Source organism: Aythya ferina, assembly GCF_964211825.1.
Source record: "Aythya ferina genome assembly, chromosome: 16".
NCBI classification, from domain to species: domain Eukaryota; kingdom Metazoa; phylum Chordata; class Aves; order Anseriformes; family Anatidae; genus Aythya; species Aythya ferina.
In genome coordinates, this window is record NC_140315.1 from 1,477,370 (window position 1) to 1,496,378 (window position 19,009).

The 19,009-nt window shown below is 54.8% G+C and overlaps 2 protein-coding genes across 8 annotated transcripts in view; both read left to right on the forward strand.

Moving 5' to 3' along the window:
* Positions 1–1,074, forward strand: part of RTEL1 (regulator of telomere elongation helicase 1) — a 45,429-nt gene extending 44,355 nt beyond the window's left edge. For 2 of the 4 annotated variants that reach the window (XM_084538528.1, XM_084538531.1), the window contains one exon: positions 134–1,074. In XM_084538528.1, the coding sequence (XP_084394654.1) occupies positions 134–205 (72 nt within the window). In that variant the 3' untranslated portion in view covers positions 206–1,074. Of the gene's footprint in view, positions 1–108 lie in introns of all 4 variants that reach the window. The other 2 variants (XM_084538530.1, XM_084538529.1) reach the window with 2 other exon arrangements.
* Positions 1,075–3,917: 2,843 nt separating this feature from the next.
* TNFRSF6B (TNF receptor superfamily member 6b) lies at positions 3,918–12,921 on the forward strand. 4 transcript variants are annotated; one of them, XM_084538177.1, is made up of 5 exons: positions 5,927–6,292; positions 7,014–7,204; positions 7,690–8,068; positions 10,151–10,348; positions 12,153–12,921. In XM_084538177.1, the coding sequence occupies exons 2-5, from the start codon at positions 7,163–7,165 to the stop codon at positions 12,431–12,433; spliced, it is 900 nt and encodes a 299-aa protein (XP_084394303.1). In that variant the 5' UTR covers positions 5,927–6,292; positions 7,014–7,162; the 3' UTR covers positions 12,434–12,921. The 4 variants fall into 4 exon arrangements, with proteins under 4 accessions (XP_084394302.1, XP_084394303.1, XP_084394305.1 ...); XM_084538179.1 differs by lacking the exon at positions 5,927–6,292 and adding an exon at positions 6,459–6,561; XM_084538176.1 differs by lacking the exons at positions 5,927–6,292; positions 7,014–7,204 and adding an exon at positions 3,918–4,081.
* The last annotated feature ends 6,088 nt before the right edge of the window (positions 12,922–19,009 follow it).

The following is a 19,009-nucleotide window of genomic DNA, read 5'->3' on the forward strand; positions in this document are numbered from 1 at the left end:
ATCTAAAAATAGCAGATACAGTATCTTAAGGACTATCAAATGACTATCACGGCTTGTATCTCATATTGGGCAATTGCAAACTTGACAGAAAGTTAATATATAATCTAGGCATTTTGTTCATTTACTTTCGTAGATTAAGAGGTGCCCGCAATGCCTGAGTGATGTGAAGAAGAAGCGATTAACCCAAGCTTTCTTCTGGTTATAATCTCACCAGCAGAAACGGCAAGTACTGCTCAGCAGGAATAAATGACCGGGCTCTGAGTCTGAAGCCGAAAGCAAGCTGGATGAAGGTTCTTTTAAATATGTTTGATCCTGGAGTCTGGATTACAGGCTGCGCACCAAGATGTGTAATATTTCCTACAATCTGATCAAGTCTGAAAGTTCTCCATCTCTCTTACCACTGGCAGAAGACAAAAGCAGTATCGTCCTCTGCTGGAACTAAGATGGTAAATTCTATTGTGTCTTCTCTTAGACTAAATTTTATGTCTTGGAGGAGGCTGTCATCAGTTGGCCCCTTCAGGTAATACCAATTCCTGGAAAAAGCCTACAAGAGTACTACAGTGGAATTGAGCTGGCTACATTACCAGGCCAGAGGCCAGACTACCCAGACTTACCACAGTGGCGTTCCTAGAAGAAGTGAATCACATTCTGTTGGTGTTCATCAGCAGCTGCTGTCTCCCAATAGCAGAAAATACAGAAAGGAAGATTTTGTTTTAAAACAAATTCCAGTGGTTGGATAGTCAACAGAGATGCTCCCCTGTGCCTGCGGTGCATCCCAAAGCCCGACTTCCTTCCATAGTGCTGGAATTTTTTGGAAATATGCTTCTACGGAGGTTTTGTTTTATGCGTAGTACTGATACTAGTGTCAGGCCTGTGTTATTTGACCTTTACCTTCCAAGAAGAAAAACGAACTACCTGGTTTTGATCTTCAAAATAAATTAAGTTGGATGAGAAAAAAAATCCTTGATACTTCCACTCTCTGTGAGTAGTGGGAATAAGTAGTTAACTTTTTTTAAATAATGTATCAGTAGCTTCTTTTAATTAAACTATAAATAAAACCATTTTCATGTCTTGGTTGTTTTTGTTTCTTTTTTTTTTTTTTTAAATTTGTTTTACCACATAGAAGAACAATGGCAGCAGAGTCTCAGTGCCCCTGTAAGTAAGTTTTCCTCAGCCTGTAGGCAGATTTCATACCAATGGAATTTTGGAAAATTAACATAAATAGTTGATATCTTAAAACTGAAAGGTGAGCCATATTTTAACAAAAACTTCCAAGATTCCAAATGTAAGTGGGAAAAATTACAGCAAATATCAACCTGCAGGATTTCTGTGTTTATATATAATTTGGTAAAAATGAACCGAAAAAGATTTGGAGATACGGTGTCAAGAAGGCAGTAATGCTGATCTCTTGTCCTTTAAAAGGACTCAGTTTTTAACAAGTGTAGCAATAACTATTGTATTACAGGAGTGTGGTTTTTTGTTTTTGTTTTTGTTTTTTTAAAAAAAAGACTCAGGAAAAGCAGACTGGTTCAATGCTAATGTTTTGCTCTCAGCAGCTTTGCAACCCCCTTAGCTGCTTCTGAGCAGGTCCCAGCAACTTCTTTTTGGATTCCTGTCTCTGTATGTGCTCTGTATGTGCAGTGGACTAGGAGGTGAGTGAAGCCTGGGAGCTGCAACCAGTACGAAATTATTAAATAAGATAGCTCAGTGCTTTGTCTACTCTCCAAAAACCTCCTCTGGGAGAACTGCAACTTACTGCTTATGCCACTGGAGGGAAACCACAGCACAGGAGAGGCATGCAAGTGTTCAGTGGCGACCAGAGATATGAAACTCAGCTGCTTTCTTGTGTCGTGGGAATTGCATTGCACCAGCTTCTCAAGTCTGGTTTTGTGCTGCTGCCTTCTTGCAGGCAGGACAGAGGAATGTAACGCGTGTAACAATGATGTGAGAGCAGCCCTCCCTCATGGGCTTGTCCTCATCTGCAGTTTATCTGCTCACTATTTAATGTTTTAACAGCAGAACTTAACAGTTCTGTCAGTTTGAATCTTCCATGACCCCAGCGTGGTCCTCCTACACGTGCTTAGTGCCGCTTCCTCCCCCGAGATCCCTGCTTCCCCTGGCCCCTTGTAGAGCAGGGTCTCCAGGAACCAGCTGCCAGGATGTGCTGCAAGGGTCAGGGAGCAGTCCCTTGTCATCTTGAAACAAGTTGAATTTACGAGAAGAGACAGAGCTAGTACCTTATTTGATAATGTCCAGAAAGTGAAAACAGGACTGGTTACTAAAATATCCACATTAATATATGGTGAGAGGAACTGATGCAAACCACTGACTGTTCGTGGAAAGGAAAACCTATGCTGGGCACTCCTTTCGGGTTTTGGGAAGCAAGTGACATAAGAGTTACACATCATGAAGGAAGTAGATATTTATCTCTTTATTGCCCCTGCCTTGCAGTGCTATGACTATATAGCTGTCCTCAATTTTAGTGGTGTGTCACTGAAACCCCCCACCTCACACACACTTTTTCCTAAATCAAGCTGAAAGAATTCAGAACAGAAACAAAACAACCAGCTCATTAGGAAAGAGATTAACTGTATTCTTGCTTTGGTAAGTGGCTACTTACAGAGAGTGAGGCATTTCCTTGCTTTCCAGGCTTTTCTCTGAATATTAGCAAGAAACCCAATTTTGCAAGAGCAGTTACAAAAACCAATGCTTCTGCACGTCCTGCAGCTCTCAAACGTGTGAAACGACACACGGATGAAGCCAAGCCCATGAGAGCATGATGCTGTATTTTATAAAATATTTCCTCGGGTCAGGAAGGCAGGGCTGAGCAGAGCTGAGCTTTCCCCTGCTCGGGCAGCGATCCCACAGAGCCCTTCTCAGAGGTTCCTTGGTCAAGCAAAAGAAGGGACAGAGAACAAGCAGCTGGAGGTCCTTGTTTCACCAAACTCTTGTCCCCCTGGCAGGAAGAGATTGCCTGGAGAAGCCATTTCTGCCCCCTGGCCATGGTATTCCCTTCTCTAAGAAAATCAATCTGGCACATTTTTGCCATTATTAAATTCCAAACAGAAAGAAATGGTGGTGATGCCTCGTGGTATGGCGAGAAGCAGATTATTTTCTGTTTGCAGGCGTGCTGCATCCAGCACATGGCACACGGGGACTCCCATAGCGTGCCACCCCAGACCTGCCACCTCCAGCGACTCGCTCACGTCCCAGTAACAGCTGGGAGCAGTTTATCACTCTGCTTCATCACCAGCAGCGTGGCACAGGGTGTTAACGTGGCCTTTTTCTAATCTGGGCAGCATGCCGAGGGAGGCAGCGCAAGAAACAAAGCCATTCAAACTATTTTGAGTAATCCCTCTACAAGTGCTGCGGTGTGACTCTTCATCATTTCAACCAGCTCATAAGTTTGCAAAAGCCCAAGTGATCCGCTTTCTGTTGCAGCTTCTTGGAAAAGTCCAGATGTGTCAGCAAGAGGGCAGATGGCAAGCCAAGGAACCACGCGAAATCCATGGCAGGAAAATTGAGCTCAGCTTTCTGGCCACCAGAAAAGGAAACGCGAGGGAAATGCTGCTGCACTTTGAAATACCAGGCTGTGCTCAGATGGAGGTCTCGCTTCTCCTGCTGGCTAACCTGTACTGTGGGACCCCGTGCTTGAGCCAAACTGGTGAAATCTGAAATTAATTGACACACGGAACTGCTGAGATGCTACACACTAACGAAGCAGAGCCCCCATAGCCCGTAGCTCGGAGACTATTTCAAACGGCGTTAGAAATCGCTGGGATTCCTTTGGGGCACTACACGTGCCTGAGATAAACCCGCAGTAAAATTAAACCCAGCTGTAGCATGTTCCCTGACAGGCACATCACTGTTCTGGGCAGACTGCACACGAGCACAGCCCACGGCACGTGGTGCTCTCACCGAACGGCGCTTCCTGCCCTAAATGTTGAGCCCTCTGACTCTCGCTGGAGTTAGGCTGGAAGCTCGGCCGCGGCTTTTTCTGCAGCCGGGCTGGGTAGAAGCTGATCCTGCTGGAAGGAGCTTTAGATTCCTTCTGAATGTTGGAGTTTGCTTCTCTTCCCAGGTAATCATAAGCTAGTTTGTTTTGGTTTGTTTCGTAGATTGTGGGTTAGCCCTTGTAGGTTTGATCTTTTGCTGCATTAGGAGCAAAACCCGAGCGGCTTCAGCACCCAGGAGAGGAGTGCAGGAGCTGAGAGCTAGGTCGGGGACAGCTCTTGCCTCTATCCCAAAACATCAGTTTTGGGGTTACAGAAGACGAATGCTCAAATGTGGTGAAATCTCTGTAATGAGTTGAAAACACATTGGGCTCTTGGCTCCTGGGGAGCAAAACCCCAACGTCCTCCGACTTCCACACTGTGACCCCTTAATGCCCCGGTGTGCTTCAGCAACTCCGCGTTTGCTTTTTGGGGGCAGTGTACGTGATGCAGTTTTGGCTCTTGCCAAACACCTGCTTGGAGAGTCTCTGAGGGTCAAATTCTGCCTCCTTCTTTGGGCTACTGGTGGGGGAAGAGGGCGTTATGGGGTTTATATGATATTAGCTAGATTAGCTCCCCTCAAACCACATACACCTGGGTTAGATGCAGCACAAGCGACTCCTTAGTGCACCTTCTGGACGTGTCTGTGTGTAAACGTGTCCAGGCAGGGACAGAAGGAGCCCAGCTCTTGCAGAAGTAGCAGATGCTCCTCTGTAGGATTGCATTTCAGACCTGTAGGTGTCATTTGGGTAACGCGACTCTAAAGCTGTAACCCTTGGCAGTGGCGTTGGCCCTCCTGGCACAAGGCGGAGTACAAAACTTTCCGAGCTATTTTTTTTTTTTTTCTGCGATTCTGTGGAATATCTGGGCTTTGATGCTCAGAAACGCTGAGTGGCGCTGGCTATGTGACACCGCAGAGGATATCTATGGAAACGGGAGGTGCTTGAGAAAAATACAGATTGTGACAGATGTTGGAGAAGCCTATTTTGAGAGCGTTGGGCTGCTTCTGTAAACAAGCCCTATTCCTGAGTGGAATTCCTCACAGCAGCTGAGACAATGGTGGGAAATGGGTTCAGAGCCCCAGCGTGGGGCAGGCGTGGTACCGAGCGCTGCAGAGAAGGCTCCAGGCCTCTCCACAGACATCAGCCCTGACCTGGGAGCAGCGAGTCTATAAACAGGAATTCCACAGAAAACGGCTGCCGGGAGGATGTTTTAGCCCCTTCGTTGTCTCCCCATGGAGATGGTTGGGCGTTAAGCAACCGTGCTCGCAGACTGCTCGGTGTTTTAGGACACTACGTGCACGCTTTTGAGCGAGGCGGCTGGTGGCTCGCTGCCCTCCCTGTCACTGTCACAGAGGTGGTACGGGTGGTGCTGGGCCCCTCGTGGAGACACCCAGGGATTGTTAAAGCTGCTGAGCCCACAGTGGGCTGAAGGACAGGGGGGCTGCATGATGAGGGTCCTGGGGGGGTCCCGCAGCATCCGCAAGGAGGCCACGGGGGTCCCAATTGAGAGCTGGAGTCCTGAGGGGTGGGCAGGGGAGGAGGATAGGGGGCAACTGTGCCACTACAAGGGGCACAACACGGAAATGTCAGACTTCCCCAGTGAGTCTCTGTGCCTTAGGATGTGCTTTGTGTGTTTGAATTGGGTGGAAAGTTTAAAAAGGAGGAAAAAAGCTCACCTTTATCTGAAGTAGCTGTCTGCCATCACTGGCGGCTTTGCCCTTCCTTTTCGCAGCCTTTCCTGGTAGGAGAGAAGGTGTCTGAGGGGAAAGGGGAAGGCAGGCTTCCAGGACAGAGCTCACTGTGCTTTGTGGGGGCACAACGAGGGGCACCCTTGGTGCACAGCACCGAGAAGGCCAAGGCCACGCTTTGCTTCCCCCTGTGCTTGTCAATTTGAGGGCATTCAAGCAGTGGAGGGACCGGGAGCTTCTGCTCCATGGTGTCAGCACCTGGAGCACTTGTGGTGGTGCTCTCTCGCCTCCCAGGCAGGGCAGGAGGATAAAGTCCACCGCTTCTGATGTTTTCCAGCAGCAGCAGCAGCGCCCAACAGGCTACAGCTTTAGCACTCCAGTGTAGCTCTGCTAAGCTGTGCACTGCTAAGGCTGCGCTCAGCCACCACCAAATCCTTGGGGTCGGGGAATTGAGGGCGATGTGCCACCCCTGAGACACCGGGATGCTGACCTGCTCCCCTGCTAGGGGCTGCAATCCTGCAAGAGCTCGGCTTTTAGCATCGCAGCGGGAGCTGGGTTGTCATCCGCAGAGCTCCGAGAGGGGAAAGCCCGAGCCGTGAGCCCGCTGCAGGCAAGTGAGGGCTCGGAGAGGGGCTGGCAGAGGGCTCAGCCCGGAGGGGACCCGGAGCCCGGTGGGGACCCGGAGCCCGGTGGGGACGGCAACCGCGGAGCTGGAAGGGGTGGAGGGGGGGGAATTCGTTCCCACATTTACATCTCGGGAACACAGCTTCCCCGGGGGAATTCCCTGCCGTTCCCCCGGCAAACCCAGAACAAAGCCTTGCGCTTATCGCCGAGAGCTTTGCAGCTGAGCAAACCCCACCTGCTTCCTCGCTCGGGCAGGTAAATAGGGCTGGGGGCTCCTGGGGGGGGGGGGGGGGAGACGCTGCTGGGACCCGCAGAGCCGTCGGACGGACCGGGACCGGGACCGGGACCGGGACCGGGACCGGGACCGGGGGCAGGCAGGTGCCGGTGCCGGTGCCGGTACCGGGATCCCAGCAGGGTGGGGGGGGGGGGCCGTGCAGCCGTTCCCGTTGAGCAAGAGGGGTCTTCCCCGTTGGGGCGGCGATAAGGGGCTGCCCGCCAGCCGGAGCGGAGCCGGGCGGGGCGGTAAGGATGGGGCCGGCACCGGCACCGGGGGCGGTGGAGATGGGACCGGGGCGGTGCCGGGTCCCAACCCCCCCCCCCCACCCCCCGCAGCCGGGGGAGGACCGGGAGGAGGGGGACCGGGAGGGGGGGTGGGGGGGCGTCCCGGCAGCCCGCAGCCCGCAGCCGAGCCTCTTCTCTCTTTAAAGGCGGGCGGCGGGGCCGGTGCCGCAGAGCCGAGGAGCCCCCGGGCAGCCGCTTGTCCCCCGTGCCCACCGCTGGAGATTTTCCCCCCCCCCCCCCGCCCCCTTTCTGACGGCCCCGTTTCTCGTCGCGGTGCTCGGAAGCCCCCGGTGCTATGCTGGCCCCCCACCCGCCGAGGCTGATGCGGCCGCTCCGGGTAAGGTGCCCCCGGGGGGGATTTGGGAAGGGACGGGGGGGGAGAAAGGGGCTCCGGGTCCCCCCCCCCGCCCCTCCCTCAAAGCTGGGTTTGGGGGAAGGCTCCGGGCACGCGGGGGTTTGAGGAGCTCCCTGCTGCTTCCCGACTTGCCGAGGAAAGCCTGGACCTTGCCCCGTGCAGCTGGGAGCTTCCTGGAGGGAAGAGGAGGAGGAGAGAGGGCTGCGGGTGCTGGTGGTACTGGGAGGCAGCAAGGGGCTGGTGAGGGCTGGGAGGTGTCTGGGGAGGATGCTCGGCTCCCTGGCTGCATGGTGGGGGGGCTCCGGGTCCCTCTGCTGCTTTCCTTGGGGGCTGGGGAGAGAAGCAGGTGGGAGAGCGAGCCCCTGCTAAGGTGGTGCTCACAGCGGTGGGGACGCAGCGGGCGCCTTCGTGGCTTCTGCCTCTGCCAGAGGACGGGCAGAGGCCAAGAGCTCCTCGCTGTGTTGCAGTGGGTGTTTGCCCCTCTCCTCCTTCTCCTGGCTGAGCTGAGCTCCGGCTTGCAACCCACCTACCAGTGGAGGGACGCCGAGACGAACGAGAGGCTCACCTGCCAGCAGTGCCCGCCGGGGACCTTCGTGGCACGGCACTGCACCAGGGACAGGCAGACGGAGTGCGAGCCCTGCCCGGAGCTGCACTACACCCAGTACTGGAACTACCTGGAGAAGTGCCGCTACTGCAACGTCATCTGCGAGGAGAAGCAGGTGGAGGTGCAGCAGTGCAATGCCACCCACAACAGAGTGTGCCAGTGCCAGGAGGGCTACTATTCGGAGATGGAGTTCTGCATCAGGCACTCCGAGTGCCCTCCGGGCTCCGGCGTCGTGAAGCCAGGTATGTATCCTCGCATGATTGCAGCCGTGTGCGTGCTTGCAGGGCTCCTATTGCATGCCCAGATCACTGCTGGAGATAAAAAACAAGGAGAAAACCAGCAGCCAGTGATTCCCTGAAGTTTGCTTCACTCCCTTTTTGCTTAGCAGCGCAGTGCTGTCCTTGCAGGTGCAGGAAACCGCTCGTGGCCAGCTCTGGGGAGAGATTTGCTTGGCTTTCCTCTGCTTTCCCTTGCTTCCTCTGCACACCCCAGCAGCATATTTAGGAGGGACGTGGTGATCCCGAGCTGTTGGCTTCACCTGCTGCCGCAGGCAGACCCAGACAGCTCTGGGAAGTGATTCATGGTTCCTCTCGCAGCAGCTTGCCCGGGCGCATGGGCTCCGAGCAGGTGGAAAGCTTTTGGTGGCTGCTGCTGGTTTGTTATTGTTTGGCCCATGCTGGCGGGCAGCTGAGGAGTTGGAAATGCTAATTACCTGGACTAAAAAGGGCTGTTTATGATATAATGGCAGGGCTGGTGGACATATGCAGTTCTGGAGCTGGGCTTTGTGGTTTTAATTGAGTAATTTGGATGGGCTCCATTTAAAACACAAAATAGATCAATGGGAAAGGTTCCAGGACACTTACATGAGTCTTACTGCAATCCTTTCTAGGGGAGATTTGCAAATCTCCAATTCTATCCCCTGACAAGGTGTGAGTCATGGTGTTTTAGGGGAGTTATTTTTCCATTGTTTGTCTGGTCCCTTGGTTGCCTTCATCTGCTTGTGTATATGCCTTCTAAAAATACAATTTACGTGCAGGCATATGTTTTCCTCTCACTCTCCCCTGAGTCACCAGTGTCTGGTCTCTGGAAACCACAACTGAGCATAATAAGATCAGCAAAAGCAGGAGCCTTACTTCATGCTTTGAAGCTGAGGCTTTTGGAGTCCTTCCATGTGTGACACAGGAGAGCTGCGGGCTCGGCTGCTAGATAAAGAATACCTGTTGTCTTCTGACAGTGATTAAGGTTGAGTTCTGTGGTTCAGTTTTCTCTGTAGGACGTCAGCGTTACAAAATGTGGTGACTCAGCAGAGATGACCTAGGTCTCCAAACAACACTGGAAAATCCTTTGCCTCATGCATCGGATTAGGCTGGAGGGGTGGTTGTGGGTCTGAGGACTCATGTGAGCAGGCTGGGACATTCGAGGAGAAGCAATATTTTTAATGATTTACTATTAATTTGTTTGCAAATGGCCTCCTCTGGGGGGAATTATGGCTCTGCAGGAAGGGCAAAGCATCCAGTGTAGGGAGGCCGAGTGCTGGGGCTGTGAGTGCTCCTGTCTGGCCGGGGACACCAGGGCAGGGGGACGTCAGCGTGGACCCTGCAACTTCAGAGCGGTGGCTCCAGAACTGTGGGCAGACTTTGCTGGCCTTCGGGCTGGATGATTTCTGTGGTCCAGGCAGGGTTCCTCTGGGGACATCGCTTCTCTTGGATTTCCCATTTGCAAATCGTGCTGGGATCACCTCAGCTGCCTGGGACATCTCTCGCAGCCAGAGCAGTGGTTGGGACATGGTAGAAGCCTTGCTCTTAACTAGCTGTATGGTTGGAGGTGCAAACGGGGACTGATGTTGCCCCCATTCGGGCCGTTCCCTCCAGCAGCACGAGGGCAGCCTGGGCGCAATCCCACGAGCACGCTGCTGCCCTTGGGATGCGGCGCTGGCTCTGGCCCCAAGCCCTTCCTGGGAAACTGCAGCGCTGCAAAACCAAGCAGAGCCTTCGAGCTCTCAGCAACTTTTACTTTCACTTGGCCAGCGGCCTCCCAGCCCGCAGTGAATCAAAGGGCTGCTTTGGCAGCCAGCTCCCGGCTGCCCCAGCTGGCGGCGGTGGCCCACGAGGCCAGTGGCCCCTTCCAGCAGCAGACAGGACATCGTCTCCTCCCGGCACCTGCCGAACCCTTTGGCATCACTGCCTGGGGATGGTTGGGACGAGCATTGATTGCTCTTTGCCCCACAGCTGGCTGCACGCCTTTAGGTGCTTCTTTCTTGCTCCACCTCGTGCCCCAATGCACGGTCTGGGGGCGCCTCCTGATGTCCCCGTGTCCCCCCGCAGGTACCCCTTTTGAGGACACCCAGTGCCGCAGGTGCCCCCGCGGCTTCTTCTCCTCCAGCTCCAGCACCGAGCCGTGCCAGCCGCACCAGGACTGCGCTCAGCAGGGGAAGGTGATCAACGTGCAGGGAAACGAGTACCACGACACCCTCTGCACCTCCTGCAGGGCGCACGGGAGGAGCAACAGCACCCAGGGGCCAGGTGAGCACCAGGGGCCGGCCGAGCTGGCAGCGGTTCTCCGTGGGTGGAGGGGGAGATGCCAGGAACAGGGTGGGAGCAAAATTCCTGGCTTCTTTTACCACATAGATGCAAAGTGAGGCCAAGTACCTTCTGTAAAAGTACAGAGTGATCTGTGATTCAAGTACAGGACGCGAAACACAACCCGTCCTCCCTCCCGGCCGGGGTGAGCCGCGGGTCAGGTTCAGGTGAGGACGGAGCGTGGGGCTTAGGCAACAGCCACGGCTCAGCCGGCGCACGTGCAGGCTCCTCTTCCTCGGGAACAAAGGGTTGGCAGCGAAACCCTCTGGGCTCTGACAGTGACTTCACTACCCAGGGATGGCAGCGCGTGGGCAGCGGCGGCGGTCATTTGCCTGGCGGCGGCTGCTGGCAGCTGTGTTAGCAGGCACAGGACACAGGGTGCGCCGGTGGAGCTGCTGTCACCTCCCTGCCCTCCTGCCAGTTTTTCGGGCTGTTTCCAGGAAGCCGTAACTGCAGCCTGACCCTTGTCACGTGCGTGTCGAATGGAGCAAGAGTACAAGGCTCCGCAGAGCCGCAGCGTGGCTTGGATTTTGGCCTGTAGCATGAAAGAGGAGAGGCACGTGTGGGCTGGGTCACGGTGATCCCACGATGTGGTGCTGAGCCTCCGAGGAGGCTGCTGATGGGGCAGGAGCCTTCAGTTATAGCAGAGGAGGGGGAGAGAGCGATGGGCTGCTCCATAACACACACCCCATGGGTACAGGGAGCGAGCACCCTCATCTAAGTGACTCTTCACATGCAAGCTATCTCGGGGGTCTGGAACTGTGGGTGGGGGTGGCAGGATGCCATTCCCACCCACCCATCCCAAACACCCAGCTGATATACAGGGAGAAGAGGTTGAGGCGGGTGCCGGCGAGCCTTTCCCATGATACAGGAGCTGCTCCTGCTGTGCCAAGGCAGCGTGGGAGAGGAGCTCCCCTCTTCCAGCTCTCTCCCTCCCCGCAGCTGGCACAGTTTTCGCCTGGCCACCCTCGCAAGCACCTGGGCTTGCACTGGAGCAAGCGGGGGGAAATCTCCACCGTTGGTGCGAGCACTGAGCGAGGGAAGGAGGGAGGGGGGCAGCCAGGTGAGAGCTGCTTGAGCAGCATGTGCACTGCCTTGCCTTGAGCAACAGCACCCACGTCTGGAGCAGGCTTGGAGCTATTTATAGGGCGAGGAGAGCCCTGAGCAACGGGAGCAGGGTGGTGCCTTCAGGTCCCATTCCCTGGGTGAGTTCACCCGGCGGGGAAAGCGTGCAAGCACTTGCGTGTGTCTGCTGCAAGGCAGTTGCTGGAATAATGAAATGCAACCAGTGACGCCGTGCCCAGTTTGCACTGGCGCAGAACTGGGTCTTCTTCTCCCTGTGCAGTGGCTCTGGGTGTCTGCATTTTCTGGAGCAGCCTCCTGGGGTTGGGAAGGGGACTGGGAGCAGGTCCCCTGGCCGGGCTCTGGGCTGCAGAGCTGTGCCCAGGTCAGGACAGCCACCCGTGGAGAGGCTTGGTGGCACTGCCGGCTTGTCCCTTGCTTCGACCTGGTGACAGAGCCCCCACACAGGCTGCCCAGAGAGGTTGTGGAGTCTCCCTCCTTGGAGATCTTCAACCTGGACATGATGCTGGGTGCCCCGCTCCAGGTGGCTCCATTTGGGCAGGGGTGGGACCAGAAGCACCCAGGGGTCCCTTCCCACCCCAGCCATGCTGGGACTCTGCTGCCAGCTCGCCTGCTGCCCCACAGCCACCTTCCCCCTAACCTCCAGGTGTTTTTCACCCCCCAGCTCCAGGAGACGAGGACTGCGAGCAAGCCATGATCGACTTCGTGGCGTACCAGAACATTTCCCCGAAGAAGCTGAAGCGCCTGCAGCACATCCTGGACGGCTCGCTTAAGAAGGAGGTGTCAGAGAAAAAGGCGCTCATCCAGGAGAAATTCAGGGCCTTCCTCACCCACCTCAAGGAGGGGAACCCCGCGGTCACCAAGGAGCTGCTCGAGGCGCTGCGGGCCACCAAGCTGCACGCAATAGAGAGGGAGGTGCGGAAGCGCTTCCTCTCCTCTAATTAGAACACAGACTGAACTCTGAGGGTGGTTTTTGTTTTTGTTTTGTTTTTAATTTCTCCCTTTTTGTTGTTGTTGTTTTACTGTGGCTTCGTTAATTTATTACTCTTTCCAAAAACTAACTTGAAATGCAGCACAGAGCTGAGCGAGGGGTGAGCTGGGGGGTCCCAGCTCATCCGAAGACAAACGCCACCAGGGTCATTTTTCTGGAGGAGGAGCCTGGTCCTCTGTTTCAGGCTACTCTCTGGCTTAGCTTTAAAGTGTGTGGTTTTGGTTTTGTGATGTAATTATTTAACAGTATTTCCCACAGAGGACTCACTTGCTTTCGTCACGCTCTGAGAAAGCAGTCGGCTGCTTGAGGCGCAGGGGATGGAAGAGACACCTCAAGTCTGTGGTACAGCTGGCTTTGAATTTATTTCTGAACTACCTGGTTTTATACTGTATGTGAGATGTTTTCTAAAGAAACAAACCAAAGAAGTTATTTTATTACATGATTCTCTGTCACTGGAGTCCTTTCCTGGCCTTGGTTGGAGGGGAGAGGTGGTGCCTTTCCCCTGCCCAGGCTCTGCCCGTGCCTCACCCCCTCATCACACACCACCAGCCTCTCACAAAAAGTGACCGTGTACACAAAAAGCCACTGCACGCAGCGTGGTGTTGCCCTAAGAGCAGCTGTGTGCATAAAACACCCATGGGTGCAAAGCAGCAGTGCAAACGCAGTGACCCTGCACACAGAACGGGGCCATCCACAATAGGATTTGCACCTCCAGCGGGGTCCGGACCCAGCACACCTCTCAGGTCACCGTGGCCGTGTCACCACACAGCCAGGTCTGTCCCCATGATGGCCCATGCGTGCCTGCTGACCGCGGGGCTCTTCCTTCAGCCTTGTGGTGTCGCTTAGGGAAGTCACCAAGGGTGACCCTGTCAGGGTGACCCACCCTGTGACAGCGATGACACAGAGCCTTCATCTTCCGCCTCCGAGAAGTTTGGCTTTTTTTATGGCTCTTTTGCAGCTGAGCGCTTGCCAGGAATAGTTTGTGGTTCAAAAGCAGAAAATTCGCCCCCGGCCTGTAGCTGTTTGAAGCGCCCTGAAACACGTGCTGGGTGGGACTGCCCCCACGCTTCCCACACGAGGGGAAGGCTGCCCGAAGGGATAGGGAGGGGATTTTGGCCTCCCTGCTGCTGCCCACAGCTGCAGCTCTTCTGTGCAGACACCAAGTGTGACTCCTGCCAAGCCCATGGCAGCAGGCATGTGGTCGAGGCACTGGGCAGAGAGGCGAGGAGGCCGTGGTGGCACCCAGGGCTCCCTGTGTGGGGACATGGAGGTTTTGCGGCATGTCAGGGCACCCAGAGGTGGCAGGGAACGGCCTCCCTGCGCTGGCCTCACCACCCCGGCCTCCTGAAAGGTGTGTTTGATGTCTGAGGGATAACGAGCTGGTAATGGTTATCAGCTGCACAGCCACACAGAGGGCAGCCAGCTCGGGCCCCGGGCTCCTGCTTCTTGCAGCCGTGACGTGGCTCCGTGTGAGGCCAGTTCGGAACAGGCGCCAGCAGCTTGAAGGCCGAGCTGCTTGGCCCTGGCCATGTCCAGCCCCAGGCCTTCTGCTGGCACAGAGTTGGGCTTTTTTTTTCTGAGTTGTCTGGTTTTTGTTGGTTTTTTTCTTTTGGACACCAGGACTATTCTGTCTGCACAAACCCTTTGTCCTTTCCAATAGAGCAAATGCAGAAGCTGCTTTCGTAGCCGTGCTGTCACCCAGGGGGCTGCAAGACCTCAGGAATCTTGCAAAAATCCCGTGTGTAGGTGCACGAGGAGAGCCGTCCTGCTCATCCCCATGGCCCCTGAGGCCCCAAACCATGTTCCCTGCTGCTCCACGGCTGCAGCCTGAGGACGGTGAGCTGCTGCCATTCCCACCGCCCCGCTCCAGGGGCTGGGAGAGGCAGGGGATGCCCTGCAGCACCCGGCAGCTCAGGAGTATGGTGCCTGGTTCTGGCTCTTCCCATCCACCTTCCAAACACCCCGATGTTGTTGATCTTGCCCCATTGGGGTGCCCTGACCTGGCTGGTGCTGTGCCAGCCCAGCATGGGGAGGCCGCAGCATCCCTTTGCACATTTTCCAGGCAGGCAGCGTGTGTGGGGCACCGGGACAGCTTCCAGGCTGTTTATGGGAAGCGCGAGCCCTCCCCGCTGAGCCCCATGCTGATTTAGTCAGAACTGCTGCGTGATGAAGTGTCCCCTCGTGTGGGCTCGGAGATAATGTGATGGCGTGGGATTTTTCTGGTAAATCCTGACCTTTACTACAGTGCCCAAACACACCAGCACGTGTATGTGGGCCGGTTTCCAGGAAATCTGCTTTGTTGCAAAATCTTGCACGAGTTTTGTGGTGCCACAGCGGGTGGCACTCCCCGCACGCCCGGGTAACACCAGTTTCCTGCTGCCCACCACCAGGCACGGACCCCGTGAGGACCTAACCATAAATGTAATTACTCACAAAGGTGAAATAACGCAGAGGATAAAACTTCCCTCTGGTTTTCACTGAAGTTTCCAAAGCCCAGAGAGAGAAGAGGAACCGTCGGCAGCGGGCGCGCTCTTCTTCCTGGTAATTTAAATGACTGTTTTCCTCATAAGCTGTGGCCAAGGATGAGTACATGGTAACATTTAAGTGTGGCCATAGCTCTCCCCCAGGGATGACTCAGATATTTAGCACACAGAAGACAATTTCCCCAAACACCGTGAGCACTCCATAAAAGCCCCGAGGCCGTGCCGTTCTCCGAGCAGGGCTTCCCTATCACCCGATACTGTTAAAACAGGAAAAAAAAAAAAAAAAAACAATCAAAAAACACAAAACACGTCCCGTGGGATGGTGCTGAGGCTCGTGGTCCCGCCGCAGGCAGGTGAGGTGCTGACTCACGGGCCCAGAGCCCGCAGCCCCGCTGCAGGAACCTACTTGCTCGCCGCAGGAGCGGCTCGAACACGTCTCGGCTCCAACGCAAGAGGAGCACCCTGCGTGTGCTGGCCTGGCGCTCAGGGGGGTTGGAACGGGGCTGGGTGAATGATTAATGTTAGCTGAAGGAGTCGGTGGAAGTTTTTCTAGTGAGGTCACACGCTGCTGGCCTCCATCCTGACATCGTTGGGGAGGGAGGCCGGGAGTGCTAGCGGAAACCCGGGGGGAATTCTGGAGGTGTGCAGCTGGAATGCGAGTGGGGCGAGCTCGTAATCCTGCTTGTCAAAACAGACACCAACCGGCCCCGGCCCTGAGGTTGCAACCACATCACAGGTTGGTTAAAGTCACTCTCCTGCCTGCCAATTTCCCCACATTCTGCGTCTGATGGAGGTGGCTTCTTGCTCCCTGCATCCTCTCCTGCTGGATGTGCTCAGCCCTTGGAGCTGCTGTGTGGTGCGCTGAGCTCCCCAGATCCCGTGGGAGGGGATGTGAGGCATGTGGACACACACCATGCTCCTCTGAATCTGCCCACTGTGATTCCCAAGAGGCACTGATTTTATCTCTTTTAAAAGTATGCATCTTTTTTTTTTTTTTTCTTTTGATCGTAGGGTTTTTTCTCCTGATGGTTATCACCCACTGCATGCCCACGCTCTCCCTGCTGAGCCCCATCCCTCGCTGTGCCTGGCGGTTCTGCAGAGCTGTGCCCTGATGGTGGGACCGAGCTCTGCAGGACAGGGTTGGTGTGTTGGGGGGAGGAATCGGCCGTGTCAGAGCAGGAGCAGAGAGAGCAGAGGGTGCAGCACCAACCAGCCCGAGCTCCTCAAGGGTACCTGGACCAAGGTGCCAAAGAACAAGACCCCAAGGACCATGGCGTGGGTGCAGATCCTCCTGCACTTGTTTCTGTCTGAGCCTCCCATGGTTTTCATCTTGTGGTCTCAAAACAAGCAGGAGAGGCAGAAGAATCATCCCTGCTTGTACCAACCCCCCCGTGTCACCGGTGAGCACCTTGGTCACGGTGCCACGAGCCTTGGGCACGCATGGTCACCCTTCATCCCTCTGCCCCAGTTTCGTTCCCTTTTCAGTTTATAACTTCTGTTCCCCTTTGTGTTCAAAGAGCTTCCTGAAACTGGGATAGCTCAAAGATTGAATGAGAGGCGGCACAGCAGCTGTGAACTGTTCCCAGCCTGGGCTGGTTGGACAGACGGAGCCGAGGCCTCCAGGCAGCCCTGCAGCAGGCTCCACGGGCCCCCCAGGAAAGGGCAGGAGCCAGCCCCATAGCTGTAAACCCCAGCCAGCCAGAGCCAGGTCAAACCCCGCCACCTATTCGCTTTTCCTCATATTTTATTTAATGAAACAAGAATTTTAGCCTTGTGTTGACCAAAACAGAAACCTGTCTGAGGAATCCTTTTATGAGAATGAGAAAGCAGTTAATGAGAAGGAAACAGTTTGGTATGTTGATGTTACTCCCTAAAAAGAAGCTAAGGCACTTGGGCAGCCTGAGGACTTCACAGGCATTGCTGAAGGGTCCCCACTTTGGATCTGTGTCTGTCTTTCTTTTTCAAAAAAGAAAATTTTTGCTGTCTGCTGCGGTGTAAATCAAGAACAGGTGACTCTCCTTCATCCACGCTCTCCCTAGGTGGATTCAGCTGTTCGTTTGCGAGTATTAATACCCAGCAGACTCGGTCAGACAGTGCTGCAGCAGTGAGTCAATAGCTAAAAAGGGAGCTAAAGAAATATTTGTGTAACGTTTATTTTCAAGAAGCCTTGGATCTGGTTTCTTGCAGCAGCTACAGAGTGCAGTGCTGCGGCTCTCATTCATCTCCACTGAGCTTCCAAGCGGGTGCTGGGAGTACAATTGTCCTTTACAGAGCCTCTTGCTTTGGAAGAGGTCACTTACAGGAATTTGTCCAGCAAACAGGGTCACATCTGAAGCAGATTCCTTGTATTTTCAGCCATTGTTTGGATCCCCTGTTTGTTCCCAAGGTACTTAGCTCGTAACACTCAGGTCTTGGTCTGGGCACTGTCTCCTCTTCGCTTGAATAAAAACAGAATACATTAGTAAGCCTTCTGATGCCCTTTAGCTTACATCAGTTTTCTGGGAAACATGCTCAGAAAGCTTGGAATGACTACAGCTACAACATCCTTACACAACACCCTCGCTGCTTAGAACCACAAGCGCTTCATACACTGCATTCCAGGTCAACACAAAACAGGGGTCTTCCCAAAGCCATTATTTGCTCAGCCTTTAAAAACATTGGCATTTTCCAGCTTGCACCACACCAGGGAGCCCAGTGTTACGTGACTAAGCAGCACCACGAGCCAGCGAGCTGGCATCACCCCGCTGCCGGCCCTTGCACCGCTGCGTGCCGGTCCTGCGCCCACCCCGTGCCAGCTGTGACCCCCAGCTCATTTTGGGGCTTTCCCAGCTGCTCTGGCCATAGCGGACCTCCAGCTGTGCCGTGACTTAGCTGTGAGCCAGGGGAGTGGAGCCGGGAGACTTGGTCATTTTTCTATGGAAGCGCAGGGAAGGATGACTTCCCAGCTATCTCTGCAAGCGCATGAGGTCAGCGGGATGTGCGCCGGGTGGCCGGCGTGCTGCTGCTCTCAGGCTCGCGGGCTGCAGGGTGTTCTCAGCTCCAAAGTCTAGGTTAAGGTTTGGAGAAGTCAGCCCAGCCTCAGCGACACGCTGCGATGTGGTGTGATCAGGGAATCGAGCAGATTCCCCGATGCTGGTTTCTATTTCTGTCCCTACTTCCTTCCGCGACGCTGGAGGTTTGTAGGTGTTATTGGACTTTGCTTGGCCTTCCCAGAAGCAAACGGAGGAATATCTCATTGGGGAACTCGGCAGATAAGAATAGCCCGTGTGCATTCCCCACTTCGCAACTCTTGAGCCTCAAGGAACAGATCCGACCTGACGGGATCCAAAACAAATCCTTCCTCCCCTCGGTTTTGTGTCAGGCGCTGAGAGTGACACCAACGCACCAGCCGCCCAGCCCGTGACTCAGCACCTCTCCTCTGAGATCCCCTGCCCTCTGATACAGCAGCAGCACTCATCTGCTTATTAAGTCTTTCCCAGGCTGGGGCATGGAATATCTTGTGATCCTGCCTCTTCTCATGGCACAGAGATGAGCTGTCAAAATTTCCACTGCTCTGACAACATGGGTGCGGGCTGGGGAGCGCTTCATCCTTCAGCGGACGAGGCTGCGGGCGCTCGGTGCTTTCAGCCCTGCCACAGGTGCCCAGCCGCCTTTGCTCCCTCTGCAGGAGGTGAAATCCAGTGAAAATCCAGAAATCCAGGCTTGCTGCCAAAAGCGTGATGGCCGCTGGATGTGGGTGTTGCACACAGCCTCAAATATGAGACCTAAAACCGAGCCTTGCTCAGTGTCAGAGGAGCACGGTCCTTCACCAGGGCAGGATAAGCCCTGGCTGTTCCCCGGGCACAAAAGCAATGAGCAATGGGTTTTGGTCACAGAATGGGGGCACCCCATAAACCCCATAAATCCCAGAGAGAAACACAGAGGCTGCTGTTGTGCTGCTCTGAATCCTACTGCTTAAACGGGGAGGCAGTGAGGAGGTGCTCCTTGTAACTCTTGTTCCTGGCGACAAATTCCTTATTCCCCTTTATAGCACCCAGTATTTTGGGA